Source organism: Marmota monax, unplaced genomic scaffold, assembly GCF_021218885.2.
Source record: "Marmota monax isolate L192 unplaced genomic scaffold, Marmota_monax_Labrador192_F-V1.1 WCK01_AAM20220418_F8-fsc00081, whole genome shotgun sequence".
In the NCBI taxonomy this organism is placed as follows: Eukaryota; Metazoa; Chordata; class Mammalia; order Rodentia; family Sciuridae; genus Marmota; species Marmota monax.
The window spans coordinates 6,216,464-6,243,821 of NW_026695234.1; the positions used below are offsets into that span (position 1 = coordinate 6,216,464).

The window sequence follows — 27,358 nt, forward strand, 5'->3', positions numbered from 1 at the left end:
CTACAGGGAGAGTCAGGGCCATAACAGTCAGAGGAAGAAGAGCAACGAGGTTGTGTTTTAAGGTCGGAACCGAGAGGCCCTTTTCAAAGGACGCCATGAAGAAGTACACTCTGGGGAGGGATCCTGTTGAAGATGCCCAGAGGACTCGGGCGTTGGAGCCCCGCGCGCTAAGCCGAAGCCCTGCACGCCGCTCCGCGGAGGCCGCCTGCAGGCTCCGTCCCGGAGCACCGGTTGCTGGGCCCGGCGGGTTGGGGGTGCTGGAGGACCCTCCGCTGATTGGCTGCGGCGTCCGGGCGGAAGTGATGCTGCTGTCACTGGCTCCCCGGGCTCCCGGGAAGCCGCGAGTTTCCGCAGGGAGGCGGCGGCGGCAGCCGCGGCCGGGCTGGTGAGTTGGGAAGTAAAGCGGGGCTGGACATTGAAAGTCCGGGGCATCCAGAACTGTGAGGAGCCGGCGCCTAAGGAAGAGGGCTCTGCACAGAGGCGCTTTTAGTCCTGGTGCGAGGCCTCGCAGAGGTTCGGGGCTCTGGTCCTAATGAAGAGGGGGCACCTTATTCGAAGCAGTTGAGGACAAGGGAGGGGGAATCGGTGAAACAAGTCCCTGTGCATGACTTAGTTCGAGCAGGGTGTAGAGGCGGGAAGGAGTCGCTTAAGAGCAGAATCTTGGACTTCGAGTTGCCCTTCTTCCTTGAGAAGAAGGTAGAGATAGGCCCAGCAGATGGGCGAGGTGGAGATCTGCTTTCAAAAGGTGTTTAACATTACTTCCCCAGAAGTCCAGGGGACAAAAGTGCTGATCTGCTCCCGGGAGACAGGAAGGGCTCGAGTTTCTCTTTCTTCCGGCAGTCTGGGTGGGATGTACTGAGACTGAAGAGCCTGCCTAGATGGCTCATTCCCTTGCTACCAACAAAATTTCATTTCCACTTAGTGGAGTATGCGGACTGGGAAAGACACCTGAATATCTTGAGACAATGGAAGCTACTAGAGGGCAGGGAAGAATTTGAGAGAGAATAAGCCCTGGAACCTAAGAGGAAAAGAGAGAGATGTGGAATGGAGAATCCTGGAGGGAAATGTTAAGTGGCCTAAGTCCTCTCCCTTTCCAAGGATTCTTCAGTAAAAACACATGTTTTGTTTTTTGTTTTTTTTCTAGAATGTTTTTAGTTGACTTCTTTTGGGTGTGTGTCAAAGTTCAAAGTTGGCCCCATGGTGGACTCAGTAGACAGCAGAGGCTTTTAAAGAAGCCTAACCACCCACATTTGCTTGTCCCCATGGTTGCCTACCAGTTCTGACTTGACCCTTCTATCTCTTTAAGAGCTTTTAAGACCTTTTCCCTGGTTCTTTGGATCCTAAGCAATTAGAGGACAGGTTCAGAGCCTGAGCCTTTGCTTCCAAGCCAGCCTGTTGAGCTGGTTACAGGGGCGTCTCTTCGGTGCTGCTTTCCAGTCATTGCTTATCTCCCAGTTGCCCACTTGCCCTTTATACTGGTTTTGTTTTCATTCTCTGACTTTCTTCCTGTTTCACCTTGCCACCTCCCTAGGCTAACAGTTAAGCCTCTGCTAGGGCCTCTACAGAAACAAATGAAAAAGGATAGCTTGATAGGTCAAGAGTAGAGTTGCTGGATTTTGTACTGATTTGGACTTAACTGTGCCAGAGCTGTTCCAGTCTAGGACCGGTCTTAGATTCCTGGCAATGATACTTATCATTGTCCAGCATCTTTGGTGACTGGTCCTTGGCTAGCCTCTGCTTGTTCCACTGGATTTGGTGGGACACTGTTTTCTGTTCTTAGGACCCACAGGTCTTCAGCCTGTGCTCAGAGTCAACAGTTCTCACAGCAAAGGTGGCACTTTTTCTTCATTTGCATAAAATGAGGATGACGTGGTTAGCCAAATCAGAAGCTCAACCTCACAGAGAGTCCAGGTAGGAATGGGGCCCCATCGCATGGGAGTTAGCCCCGAGGACAACTGAACTGAAGTCAGCTGGGATATGACTTACGTCCCTTCTAAATAAAGAGGGGAAGGGTCCTCCTAAAAAACAGTCATGTTGCTACCAGTGTTTGTGGGCGTATCATGTACTTTGATCCCTGAGAGTGGCAACACTGGGAAGAGCAGGATGGTGCCCATGAGCAACAAGACCCTGCTTGTTTATCTGGTGTAGCAGAGTTTGGCCCATCATGCCATGGGAGGTCATCCACTGGGGTTAGTCCTGGCCTGCACTCCACCTGGGGCTTAGCTCCATTGGTCCAGGGTAAATATGATCAAAAAAAGATCAAATGTTTCATAATGGGAATAGCAGATTGGTTTCCAGGGGCAACACACAGAGGACTCAAAGTTACCCTCTCAGACCCCTGTGGTTATCACCTCTTTTTATTTCTTTTATTCCATTCTCTTTGCCCACAGCCTGCTGCTCTGATGCCGAAGGGAAGACAGAAAGTGCCACACTTGGATGCCCCCCTGGGCCTCCCCACCTGCCTCTGGCTGGAATTAGCCGGGCTCTTTTTATTGGTTCCCTGGGTCATGGGCCTGGCAGGGACAGGTGGGCTAGATGCCCAGGGCACAGGGGGACTGAGCTGGGCTGTGCATCTAGACAGTCTGGAAGGTGAGAAAGAGGAAGAAAATCTGGAGCAGCGGGCACATGCTGTGGCCCAGGCAGCAGGATTGGTGAACGCCGGACGCATCGGAGAGCTCCAGGGCCACTACCTCTTTGTCCAGCCAGTTGGGCACAAGCAGGCCATGGAGGCGGAAGTCATCCGGCAACAGGCAGAGGCTGTGTTGGCCAGGCATGAAGCTGTGCGTTGGCACTCAGAGCAGAGGCTGCTGAAGCGGACCAAGCGCAGCGTCCACTTCAATGATCCAAAGTACCCACAGCAGTGGCACCTGGTGAGTCCAGCCCTGCAGTGTCCATTTCAGATGAAGAGGTTCTAGTCTAGTTCTTTAGTGGGCTTTTCACCAAATCCCTCTTCACTTGTCCCATCCTTGGTCTGAGGGGCCGTTTCTGGGGGCTGAGTGGTATGGTACCCTCAGCCTCTACTTTCCCTGGAACCAGTGCACTATAGTGCTTAGGGCTTGAATGCTGCCCAGGCTTACACTGCAGCTCTGCCACAAATTAGATCGGTCTTCAGGCAAACTGCTTCACCTCTCTATGCCTCACTTTCCCCACCTGCAAAATGGTACCTACCTCCTAGAGTTAAGGCTAGAATAAGTGAATTAATATATATGAAGCACTTAGAACAATGCTTGGCACATAGGAGAAATTATTTCATATGTGATAACTACTGACATTATTGCATAATAATTATATTATCCAACCTGTAACCCAAGCCACCATTTCACCCTGAATCACCCATGGGTGATGCCAACCTTCCCTGGAGACCAGCGTCATGGCAGAGTTCTTATGTGCCTCTCTTGGTTCTGTTCCCTAGTACTCTTTTGATTTGTAACCTCTGTCTGGCTCTTTGGTGGAGTTCAAAGTTGAAAGTTGTCTATCTCTAGACTGTGCTGTGTGTGTCACTAGATTCCCACCCCATCTCTCCTACAGAATAACCGCCGGAGCCCTGGCAGGGATATCAACGTGACAGGTGTGTGGGAGCGCAATGTAACTGGACAAGGGGTGACAGTGGTGGTAGTGGACGATGGAGTGGAGCATACCATCCAGGACATTGCACCCAATTATGTGAGTGGCCTGGGTTGATCACTCCTACCCCATGTCATACCACCTTCTTCATGTTGCCTCAGTCTTATTCCCTTTCCTAAAGGGCACTGAGCCAAACCAAACACCCTGGAAGGTGGGGTGATATTCTTCCTTCTCTCCTTTCCCTGCCAGCCTTCTAGGTTGGCAGTTAAGGCACAACAGGTGGCTCCAATCCCAAGGGAGGGCAATCCTCAGAGGTACTTCCTGCTTCCTGTTGCTGCTCCCTCTCTGGTGTGAAGGAGTGGCCCAGTTAGGCAACTTCTTCCCTCTCCACCATCCTGAGTACCTTCCCTTCTCTAAAGCATGACCTTCAGAGAGCCCTAAATCTCTTTTATCCAAAAGAGAAGATTATAATTCTTATAATTATATGTTCTTATACTAGGCCAGAGAGAAGGGTGCTGAGAGACATGGCACTTCTCAGTTCTGTCCCACTGTCTTTTGCTCATATCTTGTATCCTATGTGATGTGAAGAAGATGGGCCTGCTGGCCTGACTTGGAATCCCAAACTCCTACTTCCTTTCTCTCCCTGACCCCTCTAACCAGTGAGTGACCACATGTCACCCCTCCATATTTCAGAGCCCAGAGGGTAGCTATGACCTCAACTCTAATGACCCTGACCCTATGCCCCACCCGGATGTGGAAAATGGCAACCATCACGGCACGCGGTGTGCAGGAGAGATTGCTGCTGTGCCCAACAACAGCTTCTGCGCAGTGGGTGTAGCCTATGGGAGCCGCATAGCAGGTAAGTTGGGCTTCCCACTAGCCTTAGAGGGCTTTTCCTGTGGCCACAATGGTCATTCCCTGCTCTGCACCCCCATTGTGTAACTTTATTCCATCCCAGTATTCACAACCTGGAGCAAAGGATGAACTCTTAAAAGGACGCCTTAGCTCATTGATTTTTCAAACATGTTTTCTTAGCAGCAAGCCCCACTCTATAAAACAGATAAAAATAGAAATGCTCTTGACATGGGCTAGAGATTCAAGCCCCTGGTCAGTTTCTTCCTTTTTTCTGATGATGGCTATGCCCCAATACTCATAACAACTCCTTCAATAGACTACATTGTACTCATATTTTCATACGTTACAAACTGTCTTCTCCTCTGTTGTTCTTCACAACCTCTTGTATCTATGGAGGCTGCTGTCACAGGCCCACCTCCCAGCCCCCAGTGCTACTCATGATCACAGTTGCTTTCCATTCTTTCAAGAGAGCTAACCCAGTCCTATGCTAGAAGAGGTTCTCTGGTTCCTTTACCTCTCAGTCTTTGTCATGACAGAAGGTGAAAGGAATGAATAGGAAAGCCATCCACTTGATTCCTAATAAATGCCTGGGAACCTAAGCACCCAATGGGTTGGCTGTAGTTCTCATAATATCCAGCAGAGGGAAGTAGCCTTCTGCAGATGAGACTACAGAAGGGGTACGAAACTTTCAAGGTTCCCTTTTTTTCAAAGCCCCATTTGTCCCTACATGGTCCACCAGGATATGACCCACCCTACTTTGGAGGGTGAAACTAGGCATCCCTGGAGTAGTAATGGTACTGAACACCATTTACTGAACACCTTTGACATGTCAAGCACTATGCTAGGGGCTTTACATGATGAAGGGTGAAAATAATAAGAGAATCTTGGTTAGCTTCGTTCTAGCCCCACTCTTTTTAATTAGACTCCAAGATCATTAAAGTCTAAGTTCCAGCATGTTAGTAAAAATATTTTTGGTTAGGCATGGTGATACATGCCTGCCAAATCACATTTACTCAGGAGGCAAAGGCAAAATGAAGTTCAAAGCCATCCTGGACAACTTTGCAAGACCTGTCTCACAGTAAAAAGGTATAGGACTGTAGCTTAATGGTAGAGTATTTGCCTAGCATGTACAAGGTTCTGGGTTCAATCCCTAGCACTGTTGAAAAAAAAATTTTTTTTAAATTTTCGACAGGTAATACAAATACATGGCATAAGAATTCAAAAAGTACAAAAGAGTATATAGGGGAGAAGTATGTCTCCCCCATGTAGCTCCCCACCACCCAGCCCCCCATTAGGGAACTGGCACTGACAGTTCTTGCAGGGCCAGTATTAGTGAGGAGCTGGTATGTCTTCAACACCTAGGTATCCGGGTACTGGATGGACCACTCACAGACAGCATGGAGGCTGTGGCATTCAACAAGCACTATCAGATCAATGACATCTACAGCTGCAGGTGAGGCAGAGCTTTGGGTGGGGCAGAGCCAGTAGAGGGCAGGAGGCTGATGTACCTGGGAGGAATCTTCCAACAAAGGGACAGCAAAATGGGTTGACTCAGGCAGATAAGAACAGGGAACTCCTCACTGGGCTAGCTGATAAGGTCATTGCCCTCATCTTCAGTTCTCCAGCCACTAGGTCCTCAGTCTTAAGTTCCCATCGTCCCAGTAATCAGTTTGTCACATAAGAAGTGCCCAGCCTGCCCCACATTTATTATTTTCTTAACTCACAAAAATGCTCCTGCAGCTTCAGGTTATGGTTCTGGTAGACAAGTTCCAAGAAGGAACTGAGGTGAGGTGGCCCTGAAGCATTGATGGTACCTACTCCTCCCCCTAACGACTACCTTCTTAAATCCTTGACATCACCCACAAGATGTGTTTCCTCAGGGCTGGGGTTATAGCTCAGTTGGTAGAGCACTTGCTTAGCATGCACAAGGCCCTAGGTTCAATCCCCAACACACCACACACACAAAAAAAGATATGTTTTCTTTTAGACAAAGAACAGAAAACTCAGCCTAAGAATCAAGAACTGACCCACATGGAATATCCCATCATGCATGCTTTGCCATCAAGCCTAGTAGTAACCCTGTTCCTCTTTACCACTATGTATAGTCTCCTGTTCCCTGGGACCTGAGAAAGGACTCTATTTTCCACTTAGAAGAGATAGACTTGAGCCCTATCTGTTAATCGTGGAAATCCAAGTGGTGGGGATATAACTCAGTGGTAGGGTGTTTGCCTAGCATTCTCAAGACCTGGGTTCAATCCACAGTATCGGGGGGAAAAAAAATGAAAGTTCTGAACCAGCACCCCTGGGAGGAGAGTAAGAGCTACAGGCAGAAGGGTGGCTAGCTGAAACTGGGAGTCCCTGAGTGGGTACCACAGCCACAGACTGCTTCCTGTATTTATTCTCAACAGCTGGGGCCCAGATGATGATGGGAAGACGGTGGACGGTCCCCACCAGCTTGGAAAGGTAACTGAACTGCATGAAGACAAGGAGGCCTAGAACACTCTTCATTCAGTCCTAGAAGAACTACTACAAGTCGATCCCTCTTCCTACCCACTCCCACTTGCACTGCCAGACCTGTGCCATCTAGCTCTGCTGCCTTCTTGCAGGAAGAAAGTACAGCTAACCTGGGGTAGGGGGCACCTACAGGAATGAAGCAATGCTTTTAAATTGTTTCCCTTTGATCTTGTTCTCAGCTCCCTTCCCGGCCCCACTCTGTTATCTGATAAACAGAGTACATCAAGTGTACTACTCCTGGCTCCCTCCCATCCTGTGTCCATCTCTAAATATCTTTCTCCCATACCTGTGCCCTTTGAACTTTTTTCCCTTTTCTTTTTAGAAGGGGAAGAGGGGATGACTGGTTTGGTAGGTAGAGGTCTTTCTCTGAGCTCCTCAACTGATACCCTGACATTTTTGCTCCTCAGGCTGCCTTACAACATGGAGTGATGGCTGGTCGCCAGGGTTTTGGGAGCATCTTTGTAGTAGCCAGTGGCAATGGAGGCCAGCACAATGACAACTGCAACTATGATGGCTATGCCAACTCCATCTACACAGTCACCATAGGTAGTGACCTGATGGTTCTGTGTGTGTGTGTGTGTGTGTGTGTGTGAGAGAGAGAGAGAGAGAGAGAGAGAGAGAGAGATGTATCTTGGGGAATCATTGTGTCTATCTAAATGTACGATCATGAGTGTCTCTTTGGGCTCAAATAGGACTAGCCTACTCTCGGGATCTTAGGGCTTCCCTATGAACACGTCCAACCATTCCCTGAAGATCACCTCCCCATCTCCAGCCCAACCACCACTGACTCAGCTTCTGGTTTGGCCTCTCTTTTCCATGGCCCATTTGCCTCCTGCCTGAAACCTTCCCTCACTCCCCACTAGCCTAAATTAAGTGCCCTTTACCTGTGTTCTCAATCACAGCATTTGTCACAAGAAGTGTATTTATTTACTTACTCAGCTTCCTACCTGGTTTCTTGAGATCAGGAAGTGGCCTTTTCCAGATGGCCCTATTGCCAAGCACAGTATGTCACTCCCAGTAGATATTTTGTAAATGTTGGGGGGGGGAAATGTGAATAACTAGGTATAGTGGTGGAAGACTCTTGGTTTTTCCCCAGAGCCTATGGGAAGAATAGCCACAGGGCACAGAATACTCTGTGCCACTTGAGGCTGCTTATTGAGATGAAGATTGTAGGCATTCTGAGACAGCTCAGATCTTTTTTTCCACTCAAGATGGCTCCCCCAGATAATAACTCAAAAACAACTCTGATATTATCAGGCCCTGTGCAGGATCCATTCCTCATCTCAGCTCCCATTTCCCTCTGTGCCCAGGTGCTGTGGATGAGGAGGGTCGGATGCCTTTCTATGCAGAGGAATGTGCCTCCATGCTGGCAGTCACCTTCAGTGGTGGGGACAAGATGCTCCGGAGCATTGTGAGTGCCTCCCAGACCCTCTGCCCCCTGCCCCTACCCTTCCCATAGGACTCCTCTCTGGCATCATAAGGTGTTCTTTTGTTCCCGGTCCCGCTCCTAGGGCTCCTCTGCCTTCACAGATCTAACTCTTGGGCATGCCACTATTGGGAGAACCACCAAGGACTCTGCATAAATCTGTGTGAATGGTTTTTATCTTAAACTTTTTAACTTGGGACAAATGTACATATTGTTAATAGAAGCAAGTTTTGCATTGATTAAACAATTTCTTTGAAATGTTTTCCTGTGGTAGAATTTGGGCTTGCGCTACCTTCCATGAACTTAAGAAAGAGAATCATGGTATTTCTATAATTCCATGAGTTCTGTCATATTGGTCCTCAAGAGTGGAGCCAGCGCTTGTCTCTATGAGATCCGTGGGAAAGAGAGCCTGTCTTCTGTTAACCCACAGAGCTCTTGCTAGAGCTGTCATTGGAGCCATAGCATAGAAACTGGAGCAGGGGACCAGAGCTGCTCTAGCCCATGGAACCTTGAAGGATCCAAGGGCTACGGCCTGCATCCCCTGTGCTGGGCTGTCTCCAAGCAGGGTGAAGCCAGGTCTGAGGACCACCATCATCCTAGAGCTCCCTCCTGTCCCTGTTGCTCACGCAGTGTAACACGGGTATAGGAGGCTCCAATAAGAGCTGGGCTGGAGCCAGCTGGTGTCAGATTTCTCCAGTGGCTGGGTTGGAAGGTCTCTCCAGGGCCCCTGGGAATTAGGCAGCTTTGTCTTCCTGCAGGGTCAAGTTCAGTTTCCAAAACTAAAATTTTGTTATGCCAGTAAATGACTTCTGATCAACACAATGTTCCAAGGCTCTGTGCCAGCTGACCCCTACTCCCTCCTCCCGCACCCAAGGAGAAGAAGAAGGGGAAGTAGACTGAAGTAAAGATCAAGCAAGGCTTTGCTGGGTAGCCTGGGGTCCATGCAATGGCCTTCCCCACCCTGAGCCAGGCTGTGTTATGAAAAAGCAGGAACATACTGTGCTACTCACACCTGGCAGAATTCTGGGGGACCTCACTCACACTTGCCCCAGGGTAGATTTCCAAGAAGGCTCCATAACCATTGTCTGTTGCTCTGTGGTACCTGGCTTTCCCCTCCAAACTCAACTCAGCTTCTTACCCTTACCCTACCTTCCACCCAAACTATAATTTATCCAGAAATGAAACGAGTTTATTTAGCCAAGTTTCCATTTTGGAATGTCCTTGCCCTGGAAACCTCCTGTTGCTGGTTTCTATCCAATGACCAGGGCAGCTGGGTGGAGCTGTCTTTGTAAGGGCAGGGGTGCGGGCATGTGCTTTCCACCACAAAGGCCTGGGGGGGGCTCCCCTGGACTTCCCTATGGCTGCACAGGGCTCCTGCCACCCTGGGCAAGTTCACAGGCTTCCCAGCTACACACTAGACTGTCATTGTAAGGCTGTTTCCTTAACAGGAAAAAATCAATCTGCTTCCTGGCACCAGCCAGGGTTCCCACCTCATTGAGACTACAACTTGGAGAGTATTTCTCCCTTTCCTTCTGGGAGTGCACAGTGTCTGGGTGAAAATTACATCTCTTGGCAGCTGCTATAACAGCTGGGATGGAAGCAGTGAGTACAATGGAGAAAGGGCAGCTCTTGGCAGAAGTCGGTACCCTAGTATTTTACCCAGAAGAGAAGTATGGAAGAAAGGAATTCCGTAGTCTTTGCATTGGCACCATAGGTTAAGGATCCAAGTGCCACCTAGTGGAGCAGGTTCAGGCAGGGTCCTCCTCAGCCAGCCCCTTTGAGGCTCCATGTTGATGGGACATGAAAAGAACTTGATGCCAGACAGATGCCATCTCCCCCATTCTGACACCCCAGCTCAGAACCACAAATGGAAAGCGGGGCTCCGGAAAACCCAGCTAAGCTGCCAATCAGAGCACAGAGGCAGCTTATCCTGTGGGTGGCCACCAAGCAGGGTACCCGACTGTGTACACACTGTGCCCATGCCAAGCTTGGGTGGGCAAGGACAGCTGTCTCCCTGGAACATACTCCCTGTGTTTGCACCCCATGTCTCTTCAGCCCCCGTGGCTGAGCTGCCAAATTGTATTTCCTTGACTGGTGCTGTCACTGTTGTCCCTGCTCCAACTGAGGCCCAGCAGCTCCCGTGACACTTCCTCTGTCTAGTGTGGCTGTGAGGGTTGAAGGGCTTGGGGTTGAATTTGGGAATGGGAGCAGGAAAATAAGGGAACAAGAATAGGAAATTATTGTCTGCATCAAAATTCTCTCACATGTTTTCATCTCCTTTTCTCCACAACCATGCCCTCAGAAGCAGCTCTTTCATTTTGACTATGTGGTGGTTCCTTGGGGGGCCAGAAGGACTACAGGTCTCCTCTGTCCTGTTGGTGGGCCCCATTCTGGTCTCACAAAGAAAGGGCCCACCAGAGAGGGTTGTTCTGAGGACTGTGTGGTTTCCCTCCCTCTGCAGTTTTGAACTCAGTCACTAACCCTCCCCACTCCCCCTTCCACTTCCTAGGTGACCACTGACTGGGACCTTCAGAAGGGCACTGGCTGCACAGAGGGCCACACAGGGACCTCAGCTGCAGCACCTCTGGCAGCTGGCATGATAGCCCTCATGCTGCAGGTACGGCCCTGCCTCACATGGCGTGATGTCCAGCACATCATTGTCTTCACAGCTACCCAGGTGAGATACTACCAGGTAGATAAGTGGTCCCACCCAGCCCACCCCAAGGTTTGAGTATCAGCAGGCTTCAGATTCTAAATGTCCCAAATGTTAGGTGTCGAGTCCCTTTCAGAAGAAGGGTATGTGTAAGCAGTGGTATGGGAACCCCATCAAGACCTCAGGCTTCGACTCACTCATATCTCTTCTGCAAAGGAGAGCTCTGGCTGGGCTCCCTCTCCAGAAGCAAGCTTCTGGGGTGGTGATATCATGGGGTTTTAACCTTCGGTCCCAGCTTTTCTGGGGGAATCCATTCCTCGTGGCCTCAGTGGAAAAGTCTGGATTGGATTGGCCAACAGTCAAGTGAAAAGTGAGGTTGAGGCCGTTGAAATGTGGGTAATGCAGGAGACTGAACCAGGCCTCTGCTTTCAGTATGAAGACCGCCGTGCAGATTGGCTCACCAATGAAGCAGGCTTCAGCCACAGCCACCAGCATGGCTTCGGCCTGCTCAACGCGTGGAGACTCGTCAATGCAGCCAAGGTAAACAGGCGATGGCAAGACGGGGCGGCCTGCGTGCGTGGCAGGCACTTAATAAATATTCATTCATTTCATTGATTCAACCATTTTCACCCTCATCCCAGCTGATGGTCATTTTACAGATGAAAACCACTCCGACCCAGCACTGTAACTGAAAGTCCCAGACTTATTAAGGAGATCCCATGGGAGCAGAGGATAGCTGGGGCCTCTCAGGTGCTCCAGTTCTCTTTTCTTTTTTTCTTTTTGTGGTGCTGGGGATTGAACCCAGGGCCTTGTGCATGCGAGGTAAGCAAGTACTCTACCAACTGAGCTATTGCCCCAGCACTGTGCTCTGGTTCTCATTGGACATAACCATCTCTATGGTTCCTTGAGTTGGTGCCCTAATGAGCCTCAGGAGTGAAAGAAGGTGATGACAAGGAGAGGAAAGATGGAAAGAGGGCTAGGCCTTAAAGATCACATCACTGGCCTGTGTGTGTGTGTGTGTGTGTGTGCATAAGAGAGAGAATGAGTGAGAAGTCTGTGTTGATTTGCCATCCCTCCCTTTCTTTAACAGATCTGGACATCTGTCCCTTACTTAGCTTCCTATGTCAGTCCCGTGCTGAAAGAGAACAAGGCTATTCCACGGTCACCTGGCTCCCTGGAGGTCCTATGGAATGGTAAGTAGTTAACCCAGAAGGGTTAATCTTAGGCTTGAGGCCTGGGCGGTGATGGGGAAATAAAGCTTGTCCTCCCTGCTGGATTCTCCCCCCTTCCTTCAGGAGCTGAGCTCCAGCCAAACCTGTGGAGTTTTCTTTGACCATTTTAGGACATGTTGCTGCTTCTGAGTTGGCTGGCCCCTGGCTGCTAAAACAAGACCTTTCTCCTGAGTTCCTAGTAGCGAAAAGGAGCTGCTGAGCAACCCGCTAGGAAGGCGGGTGGGTGGGGTGGAGGTGGGACTTGGGGAGACTCAGCAGGAGTTGGAAGAAGTTCCTGTGACTTCCATGCTAAGATGTTACCAGACCACTCTATCCTAGTGGCTTTTGGATGAAGTAAAAGTGTTAAAAACTCTTTCCTTTGATTCTCAGATCTATCTCAGAAAGAGAGAGAGCCAGATGTCGTCTGTTGGGAATGAGACAGAGGTATAAAAAGAGATCCCCTAGACTAGAGTTACTAGGGTTGCTAGAATTCTAAAGGGGTGGGGTTGGAGTGTTACCTCCTAAGCCAATGATGTAGTTGTATGTTGAGCACAAAGGCAGAAACCCTTCCCAGAGAAAAAGTAGCTGGACCAGGATGCTTGTTCTAGAGGACCCTATGTCTGCACAGTTTTTTTGTTTTGTTTTGGTGCTAGGGACTGAATCCAGGGCCTTGCACATGCTAAGCATGTGATATACCACTGAGCTAGACCCACAGGTCCTCTGTACATTTCCCAGTTTTCCTTACCCTCAGTTCCTTGGGGGATTTTTTTTTTTTTTTTTTAGGAATTTTGACAGAATTATTCACTACTTTTCATGAAAGTTGAGGGACATTACACTTCATACCCAGATCAGAACTCTGTCCTCATGTTTCCTGTCCTCCTAGGAAGTGGTCAAACCAGAGCCATGGCAGGAGAAGGAGTGGCCAAAGGAGGGAGCCCAGGAGGAAGGAAGGAGGGGGCAGCCTCCCTCGGGTGGAGCTTTCGCCAAGAAGAGTTGAGTTTCTATCCCTAAGCATGTGCAGCTTTTGCCAGTCTCCCTGCACGTGGAAGGAGACCTAGGGCCCTGGTTATTGCATTTTCCGTAAAAGGAATGCTATCTTGGAAAGGGCATAAGGCATGAGCCAAGGCAGAGAAGTTCAAAAACACACCCAGGAATGCAGTTCCATCGATAGCCCTGGCTTTGCGCTCACTGTCTTGGGGATCATGTGCCTTTTAACCTTTCCCTCCTATTCAGAGCTGTTTCCCATCACATCTGTCAGATGAGGAAGTTGACTTAAAGGACTAGGGGTCTTTCCAACTTTGTCATCCTCTGCTTCTCACAAACCAGGGCATGTTGCCCCAGAGTGTCTGACAAAATTCCATAGATATCAAGGCATCTGGCAACTTCTTGTCATTAGGAAGCAGGAGAAAGGGAGGAGAGCGGGAGATGGTCTAGGGGACAAGCAGGATGCAGAGGATAGATCCAGGGAGGTTTGCTAGTGAACCTCATCCAGGGCAGCAAGCAGTCCTGATGCTCATTTCAGAGGCCAGAGAAGGTGATTTGACATGACTACGTTCACCCCTGAGCAGACACAATGGAAGGTGTAAGCTTGAGGGCTGGCTTAGAAGGAAGTAAGTCCCAGTAGCATAGAACTGAGCACTTCAGTCCCAGACAGTGGAGATATCTCCTCCCCTAGAGCAAAGCTATAGTTTTTTTCCAGCAGAATCCATGTGATTCCTTGTATGGGGCTAGAAAGGGAACTTTTTATAAGGTAGAGGGAGCTAAATGTCCCTAATATAGAAGAGGATATGAAAGACCTCTAAGACTTCAGGGCAGCATTGTCCCGCAGGACTTTCTTCTATGATGGAAACGTTCTAGATCTCTGAGGCCATATGGATCTACTGAATGTTTGAAATGTAGTTAGTTTGCAGAACTGAATTTTAATTGCATTTAATCATAATTAAATTTATATAGTCACATGTGGCAAATGGCTGCCATCTTCTGAAGCACTGCTGAAGAGCAAGACAGGTTTTCATTTCTCCCCACTGACAGGAATTTAGGAGGGAAAGGGATGGGTTCTCTTAGCTCCATTAGATCTAACACTGGGTCGAAAATCGCCAGACATAGGACATAGAAGGTAGGAGGGAGAGTGGAGTTTGGGGAAGACTGGCTTCTCCACAAGAGTCTGTAGGTTAGAAGATGCCTGAACACTTATTTGCACCTATCTCTTGTCCTTCCATACAGTTGAGTGTACTATTAATCCTCTGCCCGCGCAGTTAGTCCTGTTCCTCACCTCTCTACGTCTCCCTCTTCTGCCCATTCTTTCCCTCTCTCCTTCCTTTCGCCTTCCAACTGAAGTCCCTGTCTCCCCTCAACCAGTAGTTCAACTGAACTAAGTGAAGCTGCTGCCTCTCATCACACACTCCCTCTGCCATGGAAGACTCACTTCATGACTCACTGTGCCCCTTTCTTGGACTGATCCAGGGGCTAGTTTAGAATCCATCCTTGTTAACCTTCTTGTGACTCTGACCCTACTAATGAGGAGTTCATTGCAACCCCTCCCTTCCTCTGGCTGCTGTGACCCCCTTTGCTCCATAGTCCTCTTCTGTCCTCTCTGCCCAACTTACCTAATTTTTGGTTTGCTTGTTTACTATTCTGGAGCTGTGACTGTCTTCCAAGACGCATCCCATGGCTCTTTGTCCACCTTCAGTTTCCATCGCTTCACACAATTCCTCTAAGTCTTATTCCAGTCCCTCATGGGTGGGATAGATTGTCAGACCTCCCACTAAATTATGGGCACACAGAGCCCGGGCATCTTCTGGAACAGGATGAGAGGTGAAAAAGACCTCAACTTACCACAGACTAAATAATAATAATAAGATGAGGATCATCAGCTAACATTTGGGTGCTTTCTGTATGTCATGCACTGTTGTAATATTGGCTGTTTCTTTGTTTGCAGTGCTGGGGTTGGAATCCAGGGCCTCGCGCATGTTGGGCAGGTGCTCTAATACTGAGCTACACCCCCCACACCCAGCCAGTAATAGTTCATTTCATTTATTAACTCATTGAACTCTAGTAGAAATAACTCACATGCAGTACTACCCAGTCCCCACCCACACAACTAAAAAATGGATGTGACATGCCACTATGTAAACCACTAACAGATAAGCACTCCTTTTTGGATTCTATTTTATTTCATAATGTTCCATAACATGTCATTTATTCTCCTTTATGTCTCTTCTCTGCCACTTCAGGGCTCTCCTCCACCTACGTCAAGACTTTTCCTTTTTCTTTTTATTCCTGAACCACTGTGTGCTGTTAATTCCTATCTATATATTTCATTTAATACATATAAAAATTTTAGATTTCATTATCCACTCTCAAAAGGCAGCTTTGTCCCCCTCCCCCTCCTTTGGTATATACCAGGAATTGAGTCCAGAGGGGCTTAACTACTGAGCAACATCCTCAGCCCTTTTTTATATTGATTTTGAGACAGGGCCTCACTAAATTGCTGAGGCTAGCTTTGAATTCAGAAACCTCCTGCCTTAGCCTCTTGAGCCACTGGGATTACAGGCATGTACCACTGTGCCTGGCTCAAAAGGCAGCTTTCTTTCCAAGTTTCTCCCATGTTTGTCATTACGATTACCATCCCCTAGTCTGCCAAACATGAAACTTTGAAAAGGAGTTTTCAGTCCTTCTGTCCCCCTTCTCTCCCCAGGTCTTCTCCTAGCCTTTCCCTTGTAGTTTAGTCTTTGTTTTGTTTGTTTTTTGTTTTTTCTCTGAGGTCTCTCTTGATTTGATTCACTCATTCATTCTATAAATAGGTAACACCTATTTTGCCCCAGGCACTGCATAAATTCTAGGGATTAAGGGATAAGATGATTTCTGCCCTCAGGGAGTTCTCCTTCTCGCATGGGAGACAGTGGGCCATGGAGACAGCACGTGTGCTTTCAGAGCACAGTGGGGAGACAGGGAAGGGTTCTTAAACCAGTCGCTGACCTAAGTTTTACTATATCAGCTAGCCAGGAGAAAAGTGACAGGACATCATACAACAGGTACAACATGTGCAAAATCAAGGGTCTCTTCAGAGAGCTGCAGGTAATTCAGGATGGCTGGAGTGGCAAGCAAGGGAAGGAGAAGACCAGAAACTGGAAGGTGGCAGATAGACCATGTGTTTGTTCTTTACCTTGAAGCCTCCAGGAGCCTTTAAAATATTGTCACCAATTGAGATTGATATAAGGAGACCGAGAGGAATCAAAGATCTGCCCAAAGTTTCATTTTCTAGACACATGTACTAAAATCTTTACTGATGAACTGGTTCACTGCCTGGGGATTCTATAAAAGGAATTTGGGAAGTGAAGGAGTAGAAGTCATCCATGAAATAAATATATTGATAATTTTTGAAATTAGATGTTGAGAACATATATGCACGCTCTACTTTTTTATGTCTGAAGTTTTGTATAATAAAAAGTGCATATGTATATAAATTAATATTATACTTATGTATTTATATATGGTTACATAAATAAGTACTGTGTCTTATGTTTTTAAAAATATTTACAGATGAGAAGGTTTCCAGGTTTTTAGTTGGGCCAAGGACTAGATGGCGATGCTCTCAGGTAGAATTGGAAATCTAGGAGGAGGAACAGATGTGGGCAAGGCTGTGAAGTAAGGAAGAAAACGAGCTATGCCATATTTGTGCATACCTTTAAAGGTTTTACCTAGAAAGCAGTTGAATAAATAAATGTTAGGTGTAATGAATTTGGGAGTCATGGAAGAAAAGGTCTTGGAGAGAATGAGATCATCAGGCTTACAGGGAGATAGTCATGAAAGAGGGCCCAGAATGAAGCCTGATGTTAAATAAGCAAATATAAGAAAGGAGTCTCTAAAGAAAACTGAGAAGCAATGACCTGAAAGGCAAGAGAAAAATCAGGAGATTGGTATTATGGGAATCAAGGAAGGTTTCAGTGAAAAAGGACGAGTAAGGCAAGGACTAAAGATCATGACCAGGTTTAAAAAAGAGGCCACTGGTGACCTTGGGAAGAATCACACCAGTGTATTCACAGGGCAAACAGCTAGATTGCAGCTGGCTAAATAATTAATGAGCACAGGAGAAGATTTCTAGTTATAGCTGGCAAATTGAACCCATGCTTTTATTCCTGCTCTCTCCCACAACCTTACAAAAATAAGAATAAAGGAATAAAAATGTATAAGCACAAGGACAAAAAGAATGAGAGAGAAGACTACATCAAAACGATAGATTTTATCACACTTTTGGAAGATGGAAAAGAATGGAGAAGTGAGCAGAGCTAAGAAAACAAAATTCCCACTGGGTGCCGTGGCGCATGCCTGTAATCCCAGCAGCTAGGGAGGCTGAGGCAGGAGGATCACAAGTTCAAAGCCAGCCTTAACAAAAGCAAGGCACTAAGCAACTCAGTGAGACCCTGTTTCTAAATAAAATACAAAATAGGGCTGAGGATGTGGCTCAGTGGTTGAGTGCCCCTGAGTTCAATCCCTGGTACCTCCCCACAACAGGGGGAGAAACTAAATCCCATTCCTGCCATAGTATCCCAAAACACTCAGGCCCCATATGCTATGGAAGACAAAGTATGAGACTAAAACTAGGGGTCAACTGAAGGTTAGACTTCAGTCATCTTCTCTCATCCTAATAGCCAGATGATAGCATCTTCCTTTTCCATGCAGGAGTCAGGAAGTTTATTCCCCAAAGTTAGGGGCTCCAGGTACAGCACAAAGTGGGAGGCAGGGACTATGCTGAGAAAAGGAGACCCTCTCCATGAGCCAGCTGCTCGGATCCCAGGGTGCTGCAGCCAGGAACTCAGAAGAGTCCTTGATGGAGAAATGGAATGGCTCCTTGCCATAAGACAAAGACGCTGACATGTGGGGCTCATCCAGTGACATAAGCAGGCCACGGTCCAGGTAACTTTGGACCTTCCAGGTGAAATACTCCACCTGTGCTGAGAACTTCCAGCTGGCTTTTGGAGATAATAGGGATCACTAGACGTTTGGGAAAAAGTCCTCTGAGATTTTCGTCAATCAATTATTACTGTCAATCAGTGGAATTGTACCTAGCCTAGCTAACACCCAATTACATGGGAAGGCAGAATAAAGCTATTTCCAGACACTGAAAGCCTTTCTCGTGCTCCACTTGTCTGAAAACTACAAAAAGATGTGTTCTCTACAATGAAGCATAAATCAAGAGAAAAGGGAAGAAATAAAGCAAAAGAAGGAAGGAAGAAGGGAAGGAGAGAAGAGAGGAAGCAAAAGCCCAGGGTAAAGGAAGGTCCCACCCCAACAGCAGTGCCCCAGATAGGAATGGGACAGGGGCTTCCAGAGAGAATTCCCAGGGCAAATATCACTGAATGAGCTCCTGATCTGTTGGTTTATTTAGAATAATGGTATCCAGGGATGTTTATGGTTCTTTTGTGCAGTTTGGGAAGAATTACTGATAGGGATATGAATTTAAGTAAACCACAAAAACAAGGCAATTATTAACTCCAGAGGGGTAAACAAATCATTTAGGAAGGGAAGTATAATCCTTGTCTGCTGCCTGGCTAAATTCAGTATTGTATTTGCAGAGTCATTGTAAGGTAGATAAAATATTGATCTAACTAAAAATTATTATATAATTAGTTTGAGAAGCAGAAAGAAGGGCAAGCTGGAGAGAAGGTGTGGGTATGTGTGTTAAATCCTCATCAGCCATATTGGAAATCAATAAATAATGTCTCAAATTGATATGCCATGAAAGCTGGGCATAGTGGCATGTGCCCATAGTCCCAACTACTCCAGAGGCTGAGGCAGGAGGATCACTTGAGCCCAGAAGTCAGCCTATTCAGGCAACATAGTGTTCAAGGCAATATAGTGAAACCTTTTCTCGAAAAGAAAAAAAAAAAGTAGATAAACCATGAAATAGCTGTACATATCTATTATCTAGAAACATGAAGGTAGATCCCAGAAGAAACCAGAAATAATCAGTGTTTGCCTCTGGAGAGTGGATCACAAAGATTAGGAATAGAGTAAGGAACTGTTCTTCTTTATGATAGGTACTCTAGAACCAACTTCCAATTAAAACTGGACTTAGAGCTGGGCACCATGGCACACACCTATAATCCCGGTTACTCAGGAGGCCAAGTGAGACAAGAGGATCGAAAGGGCTGGGACTGTAGCTCAGTGATAGAGCACTTACCTAGCATGGACAAGCCCTGGGTTCAATCTCCAGTCCTGGAAAAAAAAAAAAAAAGTGCATACAAAACTATTTTTGTAGGAAAAAAAGGTCAAACTAGCCATTGTGAATATATAAGACTTTCTCAAGAAGTTTGACAGTAAAGGAAAAGGAATGACACCTAATAGTGATGTAACCTTAATATTTGGTAGGTCCCTGTTTTAAGCACTTTAGGTATCAATACTGTAATCAATCCCAGCAACCGTGTCCTATGTGGTGTTTCATTTTACAGATATGGCAACTAATTCAATTCTCATAGCAAGTAGTGGAATAGCTGGGATTTAAACCCAAGCTGGGGGGCTGGGGATGTGGCTCAAGCGGTAGCGCGCTTGCCTGGCATGCGTGAGGCCCGGGTTCGATCCTTAGCACCACATACAAAGATGCTGTGTCCGCCGAAAACTAAAAAATAAAATTAAAAAAAAATAAAATAAATAAATAAATAAACCCAAGCTGGATGGCTCCAGAGCCCATGTTCTCAACACTAGGAGGCAGAGAAAAATGAACAGTAGAGAAAGGGTTCAGTGTGTTTATTTTTTGTGTGTAGTAGGAAAGACATAAGCAAGGAGACCCAGCCAAGAAGATGGATAACTGGGCTGATCCAGTGTTCCACGTTTGCCAGAGACTGCTGTGAATGGACAAGAAAGCAAGGGGACCTTGAGGTGTGAACAGAGTGTTGGAGAGAGGAGCTGCAGGACCTCAGCCAGGCTGAAGGAAAGAACTTGATGGATAGCAAGGAAATGAAGGGCCAAGCAAACAGAAGGAGGGGGTTATTTTCAGACAAAGCGAGACAGGTGGAATTAAACAAAATAAACCACACACACACACACACACACACACAGGCTGGGTATGATGTGTTGAATAATCATCAACATTTTATGAGGAATATGGGTGCCTTTACATTATGATTTTTTTTTTCCTTTTTTTGGTACCAGGAATTGAACCCAGGAGTGCTTAACCACTGAGCCATATCCCCAGCTCTTTTTAATATTTTATTTATAGAGAGGGTCTTGCTGAGTTGCTTAGGACCTTGCTAATTTGCTAGGCTGGCTTTGAACTCACAATCCTGCTGCTGCCTCAGCCTCCTGAACCTCTGGGATTACAAGCGTGCACCACCACACCTGACTACATTCTGACTTTTGCTCATCTACTTTTCTTTTCTTTTTTTTTTTTTTTTAAAGAGAGAGGGAGAGAGAGAGAGAATTTTAATATTTATTTTTTAGTTTTTCAGCAGACACAACATCTTTGTTTGTATGTGGTGCTGAGGATCGAACCTGGGCTGCACGCATGCCAGGCGAGTGCGCTACCGCTTGAGCCACATCCCCAGCCCCATACTTTTCTAATTTATCTTCAATTAATCTATATTGCTTATATAATAAGAAAACACAATAGAACTTACTAAGCCATTTGGAAGTAAAGCAGTCCTGGGATATGGTCTTGGATATGAGTGGCTGACATGGGAAGTAAAGAAATGTGGCGTTAGGCTGGATATGATGGTGCATACTTGCAATCCCAGCAACTCAGGAGGCCGAGGCAGGAGGATTACAAGGTCAAGGCCAGCCTTAGCAAATTATTGAGGTCCTCAGCAACTTAGTGAGACCCTGTCTCAAAATAAAAGGACTGGGAATGTAGCTCAGTGGTAAAGCGCTCCTGGGATCAATCCCCATTACCAAAAATAAAAGAAGTTATGGAATTAGAGAGAGGTTGATGTCACAGTGGAGAAGGGGAGCCGTCACTCTTCAGTGAACAAAGTGAGGGGGAGTAAGAGGAGATCAAGGACTAGGAAGCACAGAAATCTGGGCATGGCGGTAATCCTAGCTACTCAGGAGCCTGAGGCAGGAAGAGTGGGAGTTCAAGGGCTGGTCTGAACAACTTAGCAAGACTGTCTCAAAATTAAAAAATAAAGGGCTAGAGATGTAGCTCGATGTTTACCTAGCATGGTTAAGGCCCTGGCTTCAATCCCTAGTACTGCTCCTCCCACCCACCCCCATAAAAGAGTACCTTGAGCCTTTCCTTTCTCCTTCCATCCCAATTATCCACACACACATCACCTCACCCCTAGAGTGAGCTGGTTTTCTTCTCCCTGGTTTATCCTACCCACAGATAGCTGTTAGATTAACTTTCCTTGAGCATTTTTTATTTTAAACTGCATCATTGCTCAATAATTTATAATAGCTCTTAAATGCTTGTTTAAAATCTTTAAAAAAGAATGTTAAAGTCCTTCCCATCCTATGTCTCCTTTCTCCTACTATCCAATACCTCTCTGAGCTTCTTCATCTGTAAAATGAAGGTACTGCTCTGTCTTATATATTGGAATGAATTCTTGGAAGAAAAGTTGCTTTAAAAAGAATTCTTTTATTGCAATCTAATTTCTTAATAAGCCCAAATTGAGTCTTCCACTTCATTAGTTTTTATTTCCAATTTTATTTTGAAATAATTGTTGATTCATGGGAGGTTGCAAAATAATGTACAGGAAAATCTCATGCACCCTCTTCTAATCACATTGTACACAATAATAATGCCAAAACCAAAAAATGGACATTAGTGCAATTCATATGGGTTGGTTCTCACTAGGTTGACATGCAGTCTATTTGTGTATGTGTGTATCCTTGTGTAACCATCACCATAACCAAGGTCTAGAATATGCCATCACGGGACTCCTTTGAGTTACCTCACACTCATGTTCTTTTCCCATCCCTAGCTCCTGGCAACCCCAAGTCTGTTCTCCATCTCCTCAGTTATATTATTTCATAAATTTTATGTAAGGCTGGGTGCGGTGGCACACACCTGTAATTCCAGCAGCTCAGGAGGCTGAGACAGGAGGATTGCAAGTTCAAAGCCAGCCTCAGCAACTTATCGAGGCACAAAGCAACTCAGTGAGACCCTGTCTCTAAATAAAATTCAAAATAGGGCTGGGGATGTAGCTCAGTGGTTGAGTTCAATCGCTGGTACCAAAAAATAAAATAAATGTCATGTAAGTTAAATTATGTAGTATGTATCATTTGAAGATTGGCTTTTTCCATTCAGCATGATTTCCTTGAAGTTTATCTACTTTGGTAGTTTTTTTTTTTAATTCAAATTATTTTTTAATTGTTATACATTGCAGTAGAATCTATTTTGATACAATAAGTTCAAATTTTTTTTAAAGAGAGAGAATTTTTAATATTTATTTTTCAGTTCTCGGTGGACACCACATCTTTGTTTGTATGTGGTGCTGAGGATCGAACCCGGGCCGCACGCATGCCAGGCGAGCACGCTACCTCTTGAGCCACATCTCCAGCCCTTTATTTTGTTTTAATCAATTTTATATTGCAATCCTAGTGACTTGGGAAGCTGAGGCAAGAGGCCAGGGGCACTTAGCAAAACCCTGTATCAAAATTAAAAGGATAGGGCATGTAGCTCAGTGGTAGAGCACTTAGCAAGTACGAGGTCCTGGGTTCAATCCCCAGTACTGAAAAAAAATTAATACTTATATTGTCTTCCATATATGAGACTTGTTCACGTCTTTATACATGCCCTTTATCTTTGTAAATTCTTTCTAGAATATCTTCTCCCAATCAGTTTTCATTTCCTTTTCAGCATGTCTATTATCTACCTCAACTCATCTGACTTATGTCTTTTCCCTTATCAAGGTCATATCATATAATTTTCCATTTGTGAGTATAAGGCAGGGTTCATGCCCAACTTATCTTTACATTCCCAGCATCTAGTACAGTGCCTGAAAAGTAGGATGTACTCAGTAGATAATTTTTGGATGCATGAATGAATGACTGAAGTTACTCAATTAGGTTCTTATTTTTTTGTTTTATTTTGGTTTTTATTGTTTTTTGTTTGTTTTGCTTTGCTTTTTGTTTTGTTTTTGCGGTATTGGGGATCAAACCCAGGGCCTTTAGTATCCTAGGCAGGCTCTTTACTACTACATCTCCAGCCCTTCAGTTGGGTTCTTATATTGTGTCTTGGTTGTGTATGTTGTCTTCCCAACAATACTCTAAACTAGGTTGTGAACTCCAAAGCAGCACTGCATTCCTGTCACCAGTGTACACTGGGTCACGGTTCAGTTTGCCGTAGATGTTTGTGTGTGTGGCTTCAGTAAGCTCATGCTTTTGTGTACATTGGGATGAAGTGAGGGTATAAGTGTTTGTGGGCTGGATTCCCGGCTGCCCAGCCTGACTTCCTACAGTCAGCAGGACGGACCTGGAGATGTCAGGACTGAAGACCCTGGAGCATGTGGCAGTGACAGTCTCCATCACTCACCCACGACGCGGCAGCTTGGAACTGAAACTGTTTTGCCCCAGTGGCATGATGTCCCTTATCGGCGCCCCCCGCAGCATGGACTCGTACGTACATCTGTCCATGACCCCTGAGCTCTCTGCAACAAGAGCCTTTTCAAATAGATACTGGCACTGTCCTAAGCAAGTGTGGCACTGGCTATTCTTGGCAGCTGGAAGCTGTTGATCACATGCTTTATTCAAGTGTTTACAATGTGCTAGGCATTGTACTCTACATATATTTGCTCTGATCCTTAAAGAAATAGACTTTGTAACCTCCTTTGGCAAATGAGTGAACAAATTATGGAGCTAGAAGTGCCTGAGTGAGTAAGAATAAATATAGATCTGTGGGACTCCCAGATCTGTGCTCTCTCCAGGTTAGCTTTTTTCACTCTGCCACATGGAACCAAGTCCCTCATTCCCTGAGATCCCAGGAGCAAGGGACAGCCCTTGAGAACCCCATGTGACACCCTCCAAAATGACTGTAGCTCCTTTCTGTGCCTACTACAGTAAGAAAATGATGCTTCTGGAGAAGGGGCAGCTCCCTGTGCCATGCTTCCCATGTTTTCTGTTTCGTTCTGTCCCTAGGGATCCCAATGGCTTCAACGATTGGACCTTCTCCACTGTGCGGTGCTGGGGGGAGAGGGCAAAAGGCATCTACAGACTCGTTATCAGGGATGTAGGTGAGCCTCCCCACCCTTCCTTCAGGGCCTTGCCTCTCATGATTGTCTTCTGGTCCCTGTGGCTCTCAGAGTCCCCCCAGAAGCTGTCCCATGTGGAATATATAGGGTTGCCGGTGGCTAAGAAATGTGCCCCATCCAGAAATTGAGCACTGATCTCTAAAACTGTTCTTTTATACTATTCCTTGGAGAAGTGACTGATCCATTTTTCCTCAGGATAGCAACAAAAATTCCTTGTTGAAACCACATTTCAAGTCTTTTCACATATAATCATCCTTCGGCCAGCCCTGGTAGGCAGGTAAGGGCAGGACTAATTTTCACCATTTTTTTTTTTTTAAACTGAGGCCCAGAGGTTTGAAGTGACTTTTATAAAGTCAAAATAGTAGTGAAGGTCAGAGTATCAGTGAATGCTAAATATCTACAGTATCAGTGAGGAGACTGGAAACTGAGCCCAGCCCTCCCAACTTCCAGTCAAGTTAGGTATTCACCAGATCAGTGGTTTTCAAACCTTCTTTAATTTGGTAGAAAAGTATTTTTTCTTTCCAAAAAAAATCTGAAACTGCAAAATATGGAAGACAAAGGCTCAACTCTGCTCGGAGTATATCCTTTCCACCTTCCCTTTCCATCCCTAGGGCACCCTGTGAGGCACTTGTGCAGAACCCCAGGGTCTGTGGGACATAGTTAGACAACCTTTACAGCAGGCCACATGGTCTGAGTCCCCTTGGGTGGCGGGAGGGCTGGTATGGCCTACGGAGGGGCATTGCTCATGGACTACCCACTTGCCACCCCAGGAGATGAGCCGCTCCAGGTTGGCATCCTCCAGCACTGGCAGCTGACCCTGTATGGCTCTGTGTGGAGTCCAGTAGACATCAGGGACAGACAAAGGTAGGTGTAGCTGCATGTGTCAGAGGGAAGGCAACTCGTGAAGGGATAAGGAAGAGGCCACACGGGGAGCCCCTTCTCCTTCTGAACCCCAGCTGTGCTTCCCAACTCCAGGCTCATATGTGTAGACAGAGCCATGGGCTAGGAAGCCCCAGTGTGCTCTTGCCCTGTTTCCTGTAGGCCTTTTCTCCCTCTCTTCAGCTGTAAGGTGGGAGGCTGGGTGAGGGCAGATGGCATAGGAACCATGTTCAGTAGGGCGTCCTAATCCCTTTTCTTCTCCACAGGCTGTTAGAAAGTGCCATGAGTGGAAAATATCTACATGATGGCTTTGCTCTACCTTGCCCACCTGGGCTGACAATTCCTGAGGAAGATGGTTACACCATTACCCCCAACACCCTGAAGGTACTAGGGCCAAGACTCCAATTAGGGGCAGACAGGACTGTGCTGGGGGTTTAGTCCTTGGGGCTATTCAGGATGATCTTATGGCAAGGGTGGGTAAGACCTGGGTCCCAACAGTGGTTTCAGAGCATTGCTCCTTCTCTTAGGGGGCAGTCCTTGTGTGGGGGAGCGGCATGAGGGGTAGAGGTGAGAGAAGCCGTGCCCAGAAGGGGAGACTCCCCAAGCTCATGGTTCTGGGCTAGAAGCAGTCCCTAACATAGGTACCTGACTTTTCTCCAGACCCTGGTGCTGGTGGGCTGTTTCACCATCTTCTGGACCATTTACTACATGCTGGAAGTATATCTGAGCCAGAGGAATGTGGCTTCCACTCCAGGCTGTAGGAGTGGACCCTGCCACTGGCCCCAACAGAGCCGAAAATCCAAGGAAGAGGGGACAGAGCTAGAATCAGTGCCACTTTGCAACAGCAAGGATCTAGATGGAGCAGAGACAGAGAGAGGGGGCCCTTCTACCACCTCTGGCCTCCTCACCTCAGACCTGCTCGATGAAGAGGACTGGAGCATATCCCAGAACAAGAATCCTCAGCACCAACCCTTAGACCTGTTGCAGGGAAAGGAGGAGCAGATTTGTTGACCTCGGGGCCTGATAGACTCAATGTGGACAGGTTCTTCCTTCCCAACTTTGGGGAACTCTGGAGAGAAAGCAGTCCTGATGCTTACATATGGAACCCAAGGCCTAAACAGTATGTTTGGGCTGCCCTCAGGGAGGGTAAGGGCCTTCCTCAGTACAAGTGGCAGAGGACTGATGCAAGAGAACAGTCTGGTGAAACACAGGATCCTTCTCCCGCAGACTGGGAGCTTTTGGTGAGAAGGTCCTAGACAAGGGATTGGTGCCTGCATGGGGCAGGCCTCCCTCCATCCCCATTCTCTCTCAGGCAAGCCAGTGATTTAAGTCATAGGGACCCCTGCTCATGCATGGGTGGAGAAGGTGCCTGCATCACCAGGAACATGACTGGGTTACTTGGGAAGAGGGCTTGTGGGAGGTTGGGTAAAACCCTCTACATGCCTGCCCACAAGCAGCTGCCTCCATTGTCTCTCCCTGCACTCCTGGTCTGAAGCCAACTTTGAACGTGCCCCTGACTCCCTCTGTCATCACCCCCCACCCTTCCTCCTTCTGAAGGATCAGTATGGTGCTCCTGGTACAGCTGAGAAGGGGCACTGCTCCCCAGGGCCCATGCCACTTCATCAGGAAGTCTGTGGCAGGATTGTGGACAGGTGTGAGACAAGTGTTTTAGGAGACAGCCTGGGGAGCCACTGCCACTTAACTAACCCTATGACCACCCTGTCTTCCTCTGCAAAGTGCTCAGGGAAATGGCCTTCCCCCGGGAGGCCTCTGTCCGCCTGACAGGCTGTTACTTTTGCTCCCTCTCTTGGCCTCCTCCCTTCTGAGCTGATTCGTTGATTTGAATTTTTTTAATGCTTAAGATTTGATTTTTCACAGCAACATTTTGTTGATTTTTTTTCTGCACAGCTTTTCCAAAATAAAAAGCTTCCAAACAATTCTTCCACTCCCCATTTATTCTGCCTGCCCAGAGCTAATGCCAGGAGCCAGGTGGCTCCTCTTCCCCTCTAGTCCTCAAGATTCACTCTCCTGTCCATGGCCTGCATGAAGAGTCCTCCAAAGGACAGCAGCC

The 27,358-nt window shown here is 46.9% G+C and overlaps 1 protein-coding gene across 7 annotated transcripts; it reads left to right on the plus strand.

The window, feature by feature from the left end:
- The first annotated feature begins 230 nt into the window (after positions 1–230).
- Positions 231–27,224, plus strand: Pcsk7 (proprotein convertase subtilisin/kexin type 7). 7 transcript variants are annotated; one of them, XR_009226167.1, is made up of 17 exons: positions 231–385; positions 1,781–1,911; positions 2,391–2,870; positions 3,529–3,663; positions 4,258–4,423; positions 5,782–5,872; positions 6,828–6,882; positions 7,341–7,479; positions 8,244–8,344; positions 10,869–11,036; positions 11,445–11,552; positions 12,103–12,205; positions 13,107–13,215; positions 23,620–23,776; positions 24,296–24,390; positions 25,179–25,272; positions 25,554–25,596. XR_009226167.1 is itself a non-coding variant. In XM_058577111.1 (17 exons), the coding sequence occupies exons 3-17, from the start codon at positions 2,403–2,405 to the stop codon at positions 26,296–26,298; spliced, it is 2,364 nt and encodes a 787-aa protein (XP_058433094.1). In that variant the 5' UTR covers positions 231–385; positions 1,781–1,911; positions 2,391–2,402; the 3' UTR covers positions 26,299–27,224. The 7 variants fall into 7 exon arrangements, 5 of the variants coding, with proteins under 5 accessions (XP_058433094.1, XP_046294744.1, XP_058433097.1 ...); XR_009226166.1 differs by lacking the exon at positions 25,554–25,596 and adding an exon at positions 24,604–24,685; XM_058577111.1 differs by lacking the exon at positions 25,179–25,272 and adding an exon at positions 25,948–27,224 and having other exon boundaries at positions 25,554–25,671.
- Positions 27,225–27,358: the final 134 nt, after the last annotated feature.

Bases quoted from the DNA above. Each gene is read 5' to 3' on its own strand.
- Pcsk7 (XM_058577111.1), top strand. From the start codon at position 2,403: ATGCCGAAGGGAAGACAGAAAGTGCCACACTTGGATGCCCCCCTGGGC. The intron at 3,664-4,257 runs GTGAGTGGCCTG...TCCATATTTCAG, and splicing joins AGGACATTGCACCCAATTAT to AGCCCAGAGGGTAGCTATGA. The intron at 25,672-25,947 runs GTACTAGGGCCA...ACTTTTCTCCAG, and splicing joins TTACCCCCAACACCCTGAAG to ACCCTGGTGCTGGTGGGCTG.